Raw genomic sequence first — 9,386 nt, forward strand, 5'->3', positions numbered from 1 at the left:
CCATCCATTTTACTTACTCGAATGTCACCATCTATAATTACAAGTACGATGTACTCCGTATTCAATAACAGTCCATATAGTACCGAGTAGATCTAAAATCAATAAATTTGATGAAATAATATAATTAACATCACAGCATTTCATTGTTATTGTTAATGTTTTCTAAAGAAGAATATAAAAAGGTTAAGGGTCAACACTTCAAAATAAAAATTTATTTAATATTTAATTGATTATGATTATTGGTTAAAATCATGCAAATTTTGTGATCTTAGCATCATAAGTGTCCACAACACAGAAATTGACTTTTCCGGACAACATCATGAAACGGCAAAATTTTCTAGTTTTTGGTTAGCATTTTTTTTTTTCGAAATTTTTGGACGGACGAGGCATTAATTCCAAAGGACATGGCATTCCGAATGACATATTTGGAACGACATGTCATCCATAAAAGGTTATTGGGCCGATATGTCGTCTCTAAAAATCGCCCGTAAATGATCCGTTTCTTGTAGTGGTCATAGATATATAGATTTAGCAAAATACATAAAGATGTACAATAATCTTAAAAAGTTGAAATACAGAGTTACAGGCAGTGTTGTAAAAAAATATATTACTCACCGATTAATCTCCGATTACTCATTTTTAAAAGCAATGCGTTCCGATTTTTCAAAATGCGTTTAATTAATCAGTCAATGTCGATTGATGGGTCAAAATCGAATTTGGTAATCAAAGTCGGTTAAGGTCAAAATTGGTCAACATTTTTAACATGAACTTAAACCAGAACTTTAGAGTTTTTGAACAAAATGAACAATTTTACACCATTATTTCAAAATTATATTTATTTTTATGGTTTCCTTCTAAATTGATACATATAATTTTTTGAAATTTAATATTTAAAAGTATATAAAGTACAATTCGATTAAATCGATTAATCTGCAAATTGCCGATCGGTTAATCCCCGAATTGCGCATTTTGTAACCTTGGTTACAGGTATTGAGGTGGGACACCTATGATAAATACTTACAGCTTGGCAAACTCTCATGCAGTTTTTTTTTTTTTTTTGCATGTTGTAAGTAGACTATAAATTCCCTTCTCCCGTTCTTCAGTAGCAAACAAACCCACCATGAATGGTTTTATTCCCTGCAGGTATTTATCTGTGACATCCAATTTTAAACCTTTTTGTGAACATAAAAAGTAAAAGTATTTTAACGATCATATCATTACAAATTTTTACATTATATAGATTGCAAGGAAAAGTTGCCATAGTTACAGGTGGAGCCAGCGGCTTCGGCGAAAGCACGGTCAGGCTCTTCGCTAAACATGGCGCCAAAGTCGTGATCGCAGATGTCCAAGATGATCTAGGTCGCTCTCTTTGTAACGATCTACACTTTAATTCTGGAAAAGGGTCGGAGCCAGGTAGGGTTAAATGGGCTAGATTGTCTTATAATTTTTTAATATATGTCCCATGGTAACTAAGGGTATAAACAAGTCAAGTCGGGTTCGGCTTGTTTAAAGCCTCATTTTGAGTTTAATATATTAAGTTTGAGCTCAACTCGATTGACATTATACAGTGGTGATCCCAGGAAAGAGCGGGTGGTGTCGTGACACAAATAGTTTGAATATTTATTAAACAACACATTACTCAAATTGTATAGGATATCACTAAATCTAAAGATAAAACTCCACATGATTTTAAAATTTATGGATTTGTAAAAGTAAACCGTCATTCTTTAGAATTTTGTTTTTACAAAGTACTACTCAAATTGTATATGAGAACTTTCAATTTTGATTTTCAAATCGCCACTGTCAATAGTTCGGCTCGAGTTCGACTCATTATATAACTATTTGATATTATATTGTGATAAAAAAATAAAAATAATAGGAGTAATTTTATACTTGCATATAGATTAACGGTTCGTTTAGGCTTGCAAGTTTGTTCGAAATAAGAAGCTCGATCCCGAGCTCGTCTACTAAATGATCCTCAAAATATGTTTAAGCTCGGGCTTGAGAGCTAGAGCTCGTTTAAGCTCGGCTCAAATCGAGTTTTTGACAAACAGAGCTTTGTAGTAGCTTCGTTCATAGGAGGGTTTCCTCGCTTACCCAAAAAGAAAAGCTTTATAGTAGTTCGACTCATTTACACCCGTTCGAAACTAACAAACTTTCTTTTTAAACCTCTATCCCTCTTAGGTGAGAATGTTATTTACGTCCATTGTGATGTCACTCAAGATTCCGACGTGCAGAACGTAGTTGATGTGACTGTCTCGACGTTTGGAAAACTCGACATCATGTTTAATAATGCAGGCATCCCAGGAACCCTAGATTTCAAAATCTTAGACTCGGGTAATGAAAACTTCAAACGAGTTTTCGACGTAAATGTATTTGGATCATTTTTGGGAGCTAAACATGCGGCCAGGGTTATGATTCCGGCAAAACGTGGCGTGATCTTATTCACATCCAGCTCAGCATCCGTAATTTCAGGTGAATCACCACATGCATACACCGTATCAAAACACGCAGTGGTAGGGTTGATGAAGAACTTGTGCGTTGAATTAGGGCAACATGGGATTAGGGTTAATTGTATTTCACCCGGTGGGGTTTCGACACCATTATTGACCAACGCAATGGGGTTGGATAAGGCTGTCGTTGATGGTATATTGTGTGCGTCTTCGGTGTTGAAAGAGGTGGTGCCGACGGCAGATGATGTGGCAGAAGCGGCGGTGTTTTTGGGTAGTGATGCTTCCAAGTTTGTTAGTGGAGTTAATTTGGTAGTTGATGGTGGTTATAGTACTACTAATCCTACTTATTCAGGGGTAATTAAACAAACTTTTGAAGCCTTAGGCCAAAAGTTATGATAACCGGGTTTGGGTGGTGGCAAGTTTAGGGTTTTTTGGCCGTTCTGGTTTCGGTTCAGGTTTTGATGTGGTTGTTTGGCGCAATGGTAATCGGTTTGTTTGGTCGCTTTTAATTGTTTGTATTAGCTTTCACCGTATTTGATTTTTAACAGGGTCAATGTAAGTTTGTCGGTCAATGGTCTATAGATTGATTGTGGTGGGGAGTTTTTTTTAAATTACGAATCCTTCATGATGATATTAAATAATTATTTTGTTTCATCTAGTGGATTGTTGAACATCTCATAAGCTTCGCATCAATGCTTTTAAGCATTATATTATATTGAGGAAACAAAGAAAGTACTCATATAAATGAGTCTAAGATACGTACTCACCGGTCATGAGTAATAGTAACAGTAACTTATAACGATAAATTGAAATTTTAGGATAAAGATTCACAAGACAATAATTAGTGGGACAGTTGGGATACATTAAAATGAATGCGTTATCAAGATTTCAACAGAGTATGAGGAGCGGCATGTAGATATAGCGCAGATATATTATAGGGGCCCAGATTTTTATTTTTATTTTGAAAAGCAAGTAAACTTTATTATTATCAACAAAAGTTGCAACAATTGGAGAACCAAGAACCCAAATATATATGGGCCCAGATATATATTGTCATAACTTCATTTATTTCTTCATTTCATTCTCATTTTGGATCGAGTTAAAATAAGTTATCCATTAATCATTAATAATTAACCATATATACCGTACTATTAGTCGCTCAGAGTTTATACCATGAAAGAATGATTAGCTACGTATATTATTAGGATTAGGATAATAACAATAATAATATCACTTAACATAATTAATATTTTGATTTTAATTTGTGTCAGTGATTGGTTTATATATACAATTTTTTCATACTCATGGTAACATTTTTTTTAATATATATACATCAATTTGAATTTTTGTGTAGAAAATTTTTTCAATTTGATAGTGACAATTGACTTTTTTCCTTTTTCAAATTTCATCATAATAATATATAATATATATTAATATTAATTAATTAGTGGTTAAGCATTCAATCTTCCATTGCACCAAATGAAGTCTTAAAAAATAGGAGTATAATATAAATCCGGCAACATTGTATCAGTTTCCTGTTGTTTTGTTTCGATTTAAACAATGAAAGCTTAAGTTTCAACATTCGAACGTTAAACTCAACAAGACGACATCAAACCTCGTTACTTCCCACAAGAATCCACATGTATATATAAGTGTTTCTAGATCATGATCAAACTTAAAATCAACTTATAACATTTCTTACATAACAATGAAGACTTCATTTCTTCTATCTGTTTGTTTTAGTCTCTTAGTTTTCGTGTCGTGTTATGGTGGCAATGGATATGACCCTCTTGAGAACGCTCTAAAGATCCAACGTTCTAAAAGAAGATCATTTTCAGGTCATGCAAGTACACAAGAATGGAAAAATGACCAGTCCTACTCACCTGTTTACATGGGCCCACAAGACGGGTTGAAGGATGCTGACAAGATATCAGCGTTGCCAGGTCAGCCGGATGGAACCGACTTTAACCAGTATTCAGGTTATGTGACAGTTGACCCGAACCATGGGAGAGCACTTTTTTACTATCTTACAGAGTCACCAACCAACTCTTCCACTAATCCTCTAGTCCTCTGGCTCAATGGAGGTAACATTTTCTTTATTTCGAGTCATTCATGTTCAAAAACTAAGATCCTATTATTAGATTATAGATACATAGATTATTATTATGGTCCATATCCAACTGTGGACTATTAATAGACTAAGCCCACGGTTGGAGACTAAGCCCACGGTTGGACTTGAACCCTTATAATAATAATCTATAGACAATACTTATTACATTGTACCCTACATACTCCGTACTATTTATGATAAGCCAAAGATGATTTGTTAAAAAAAAATGTAAAATGAAAAATAAAATGAATATTGAACTCTGCAGGGCCCGGTTGCTCTTCTTTTGGAAGTGGGGCCATGATGGAACTCGGGCCCTTTAGAGTAAATGCTGATAAAGTGACCCTATCGCGCAACAAATACGCATGGAACAATGGTAAGAATCATATATATCTTGTACAAGTTTAAATAAAAACAGAGTTCTTTTTAGTTATTGATCATAAACTCATAATAACCTTTGCAGTTGCAAATGTACTTTTCTTGGAATCCCCTGCGGGAGTTGGATTTTCTTACTCAAACACGTCTAAAGATTATATAACTGGCGACGTACAAACAGCAAAGGATTCATATAAGTTTCTAATTAATTGGTTAGAAAGGTTCCCAGAATACAAACCTCGAGATTTTTATATCGCAGGAGAAAGCTATGCAGGACATTACATTCCTCAACTCGCCCAATTAATTCTTGATAACAACAAGATAACTAATCAAACTGTCATTAACCTTAAAGGAATTGCAGTAAGCCTGCAAACTATATTACCAAAATATTAATTTCAATTTTGGTACAAATGTAATAACTTGAAACTTTTCAGCTAGGAAATGCGTACGTGGACGATGAAACAGAAAATACAGGAATGTTTGAATTTTTCTGGACGCACGCGCTTATTTCTGATAAAATCCATGATGGAATTATCTCCAACTGTAATTTTTCTCAGGGTGCAGTAGAAACAGAATCGTGTGACGATTATACAAGTCAGGCGTTCGATGCTTTTAGTAACATCTACTTTTATGACATATATGCTCCTTTATGCTCACCGTACAGCAATAGCACCCCCTCAGTTAGTTTTTTCCATTTTGCTCTATCGAAACAGTAAATATATGTTTATACATCTCTAAATATCTATATAAAAATAAATATATTGACAAATAATTTTATATGATTTGTACAGATATCAGATTTTGATCCATGTAGTGAGAATTACATTGCTGAATACTTGAACACTCCTTCTGTACAACAATCCCTTCACGCAAAACCGGTTCAATGGAACGACTGCAAGTAATACTATACTAACTGTTCAATATATATATATATATATATATATATATATATATATATATATATATATATATATATAGGGGAGGGATCCACTGAGAACTCACTAAGAGTGAGAACCTGAGAACTCAAATTCGAACAAAAAAAGACGCGGCCGAACAATTTTGTGGTTAGTCGAACAAAAATTAAGATGCATGAAAATCACATGTTCTACATTTTCTGTTGGGTTCTACAAAATTGTAGAACGAAAATTCGTTCGAATTGGGGAAAATTGTTCGGCCGCCTGATTTTTTGTTCGGTTCTACAAAATTTTGGTTCGGTTCTACAAAATTGTAGAAGGAAAATTGGTTCGAATTTCTTTTTTTTGTTCGAATTTCACTTGTTTTTTTCAAAATTCAATTTTTTTTTTTTTTTTTTTTTTGATTTAGCCCGATTTAGGGTTTAGGGTTTTCGGGTTTACTCCGTAAACCCTCAACCCTAAACCCTAAACCCTAAACTCTAAACCGTTCGTGTAAAAAACTCATTCTAAACCCTAAATCTAAACCCCTAAACCCTAAAATCTAAACCCTAAAATCTAAACCATAACTTAATTTGATGAAAAATGATGTAAAACAAGTGTAGAAAAGCATGTTCTACATGTGTTCTACATTATGTTCTACATAAAAATGTAGAACAAAAATAGCACTTGCATCTAGCCAAAATAGTTCGACCCTCTGGAAAATTGTTCGTCCGCCAAAAAAAATTGTTCGAATATGTGATTTTTTGTTCGGCCGCGTCCTATTTTTTGCTAGACTACCTTAGTTCTCAGAGTTCTCATTCCTAAAATGTTCTCATTTGATCCCTCTACTATATATATATATATATATATATATATATATATATATATATATATATATATATATATATATATATATATATATATATATATATATATATATATATATATATATATATATATATAACCTTATTAAAAACACATACAAATATATGTCATCTAGCTTAAAATTGATATATAAAATCTTGTGATTGTGTGCAGTGATTATATCAATGAAAACTGGCAGGACATGCCATTTACAGTCTTACCTGTGATTAAGGATTTGATGTCCAGTGGAATTAGTGTCTGGATCTTTAGGTAATGAAATTAATGCTACCATCAAAATGGTGCTCAGTAATAGTAACCGTTATTATCTATTGACGAAGGTTCCTTTAATTTTAATAGTAATTGTTATTTAGCAACAAAATAATAATAATAACTTAGCAAATTTAAATATGTAATCAATAAAATTACGGCTTTATGAAAATTGCAGTGGAGATACAGATGGAAGAGTGCCAGTGACAGTAAGTAAGTACTCAATCGACAAACTACAAACATCCATAAAGACACCATGGTATCCATGGATGTACGGAGGCGAGGTAAAAAAAGATACCCTCTCGAAAGTCTTCATTCGTTATACTTTTTTATTTTTTTGGAATTGTTTTTTTATATATTGGTGACGTAAATGGCTCATGAGATCGATTTCTTATGGTTATCGGTATTCAGGTTGGTGGATATGTCGAGGGATACGAAAACTTGACATTTGTGACCATAAGAGGAGCTGGACACTTTGTCCCGAGTTACCAACCGGCTCGTGGACTTGCATTCTTTTCGTCGTTTTTGGAAGGAAAGCTTCCTTGAAAAACTCTTCACGATTTCGATCCCGAAGAATAATATATTTGGTCTTTAATCCTGGATTCATTTTTAGTTTTTCTAATGATTTTTTTGCTTAAAAATCATTGTTTCGACTTACTATTAATGTATTTGATTTGATTATAGGTTATAATAACTCGAACTGTTGGTGCATTGATTTACTTGAAGGATGTTTTGATGTTAATTTTCATCTTTTTGTCACTCCCAATATTACACATTCAAAAATTACGGTATATTGTCTGTGAAAATATCACCAAAAGATTATATAAATATTATAGCCATGGGTGGCTCAGCTCACTTAAATTGACAAACTCAAATTGACATGTATGATGTGGCATATGGGTCATGGTGGCTCAGCCCACTTGTGACTTGTGAATATCATAAAAACGAAAATAAATTTGGAATTATATTAAAAATATAAATAGATAGAAGTCCACGTAGATAGTAGTCTAGTGATCGACGAGGGATAAAATTATCGTCTCTATTATTAGTGGCGGAACTTGAACCGGACCACAGACGGGGCAAATGTAAAAATTATTAAATTTTCCAATGATAGCTGAGGCGAACACTGAAAAACCCTTATTTTTTAGTAAAATTTTTAATTTTTTAGTTCAAATTTTTTCTAAAAAAATTCAGCTGAGGCGAGTGCACCATCCTGTCTACACAATGTTCCGCCCCTGTCTATTATTCAAAGATGGTAATATATTTTAATTTTAATAAAATATTAAATGATATGATAATACTCAGTGAGGAATATTCATTTGAAGCCTTAATTTAAGCTGAGATCAAAGGGATAAATCGTAACCCTTAGATCAATTGTAGATGATTTCTCATCACCTTCAAATTTTGGGGAACTACAAGTACGTTCATGTTCTTCAACACCTTCAAATTGTGAATTCTTCTCATGATGATTCTTACAATGAATTGAGCTGAAATACATGATATATATATCGTAATCCTAAACCCCGTTCATCATCAGATTGAATCAACAACAACGGATTTGAAGCTATTTGAATCGTGTTCTTCGTTCTTCAAAAAGTCAAGGCGATTAGGTCTCCGGATCAATCAGGAACGATTTGAGGAAATGTTAAAATGTATAAGTGTTCACAATCCCATCGTGAAACTATCTGCAATATCTCAGTTCCTAAATTGAAGAAACGAATCCGAATTTCAAGGTCAAAGGTTCGAGAAAAAAAGTCAATTGTTTGTGTTCATCATTAAATTCATGAATTATGTGATGATTTAGCTTCAGTTAATGATTAATGAGTGTTTAAGATTTGATTTTGAACAACTTTGATGAAAGAATCACAACTTAAAAGTCTTTGATTCTAAAAATCACTCTTATCATCATTACAATTCGAAAAGTCAATCACATGTGATTGGGTTTTTACAATCACATGTGATAGTAAAAACCCAATCACATGTGATTCTGCATGTCAATCACATGTGATTGTAAAACCCAATCACATGTGATTTTGCATGTCAAATCCAATCACATGTGATTGTAAAATTCAATCACATGTGATGGAATTCTGATCCAAGGACTTAAATTTGTCCTTTGGATGTAACATCCTCAATCGGGCATAGCTGTAAGATTACTATAATGCCCTTAAGTTAGTATTGTGTTATTATATACTTTTATTTTATTTATTTAATGTTTATTAATTAATGATGTGGTTAGGACCAGTTTGTGACAAGGGTCATAGAACATGTTTGTCTATTTATTTTGGACTTCGTTTGGGTTGCCAAATGATGTACGAAAGTTATTAGATAACTGGTAAATACCCGTGTGTGATGGGGTATTTTATTTAACATAAATATATAAGCAATATTCAGCTCATTTCTTCCATTTCTTGAAACTTCCACTCA

General features: G+C 33.1%; 3 protein-coding genes across 3 annotated transcripts; all 3 read left to right on the forward strand.

Annotated features, from left to right (window-relative positions):
- The first annotated feature begins 1,120 nt into the window (after positions 1–1,120).
- Positions 1,121–2,849, forward strand: LOC139887929 (short chain aldehyde dehydrogenase 1-like). Its single transcript, XM_071870975.1, has 3 exons — positions 1,121–1,143; positions 1,193–1,413; positions 2,185–2,849. Exons 1-3 carry the CDS (start codon positions 1,121–1,123, stop codon positions 2,847–2,849), a joined length of 909 nt encoding a protein of 302 aa, XP_071727076.1.
- LOC139890941 (serine carboxypeptidase 1-like) lies at positions 1,576–7,505 on the forward strand. The gene is made up of 9 exons (XM_071873873.1): positions 1,576–1,590; positions 4,369–4,537; positions 4,829–4,936; positions 5,024–5,295; positions 5,370–5,619; positions 5,734–5,833; positions 6,867–6,962; positions 7,138–7,243; positions 7,371–7,505. Exons 3-9 carry the CDS (start codon positions 4,861–4,863, stop codon positions 7,503–7,505), a joined length of 1,035 nt encoding a protein of 344 aa, XP_071729974.1. The 5' UTR covers positions 1,576–1,590; positions 4,369–4,537; positions 4,829–4,860.
- Positions 4,162–4,647, forward strand: LOC139887930 (serine carboxypeptidase II-3-like). The gene has a single exon (XM_071870976.1). It carries the CDS (start codon positions 4,162–4,164, stop codon positions 4,645–4,647), a length of 486 nt encoding a protein of 161 aa, XP_071727077.1.
- Positions 7,506–9,386: the final 1,881 nt, after the last annotated feature.

The sequence above is a fragment of the Rutidosis leptorrhynchoides genome, chromosome 2 (genome assembly GCF_046630445.1).
Source record: "Rutidosis leptorrhynchoides isolate AG116_Rl617_1_P2 chromosome 2, CSIRO_AGI_Rlap_v1, whole genome shotgun sequence".
Taxonomy (NCBI): domain Eukaryota; kingdom Viridiplantae; phylum Streptophyta; class Magnoliopsida; order Asterales; family Asteraceae; genus Rutidosis; species Rutidosis leptorrhynchoides.

Coding starts and splice junctions, on each gene's coding strand:
- LOC139887929 (XM_071870975.1), top strand. CDS start 1,121: ATGAATGGTTTTATTCCCTGCAG. Junction 1,144..1,192: donor AATGGTTTTATTCCCTGCAG/GTATTTATCTGT, acceptor GAACATAAAAAG/TAAAAGTATTTTAACGATCA. Junction 1,414..2,184: donor TGGAAAAGGGTCGGAGCCAG/GTAGGGTTAAAT, acceptor TATCCCTCTTAG/GTGAGAATGTTATTTACGTC.
- LOC139887930 (XM_071870976.1), top strand. CDS start 4,162: ATGAAGACTTCATTTCTTCTATCTGTTTGTTTTAGTCTCTTAGTTTTC.
- LOC139890941 (XM_071873873.1), top strand. CDS start 4,861: ATGATGGAACTCGGGCCCTTTAGAGTAAATGCTGATAAAGTGACCCTA. Junction 6,963..7,137: donor ATTAGTGTCTGGATCTTTAG/GTAATGAAATTA, acceptor TGAAAATTGCAG/TGGAGATACAGATGGAAGAG. Junction 7,244..7,370: donor CATGGATGTACGGAGGCGAG/GTAAAAAAAGAT, acceptor ATCGGTATTCAG/GTTGGTGGATATGTCGAGGG.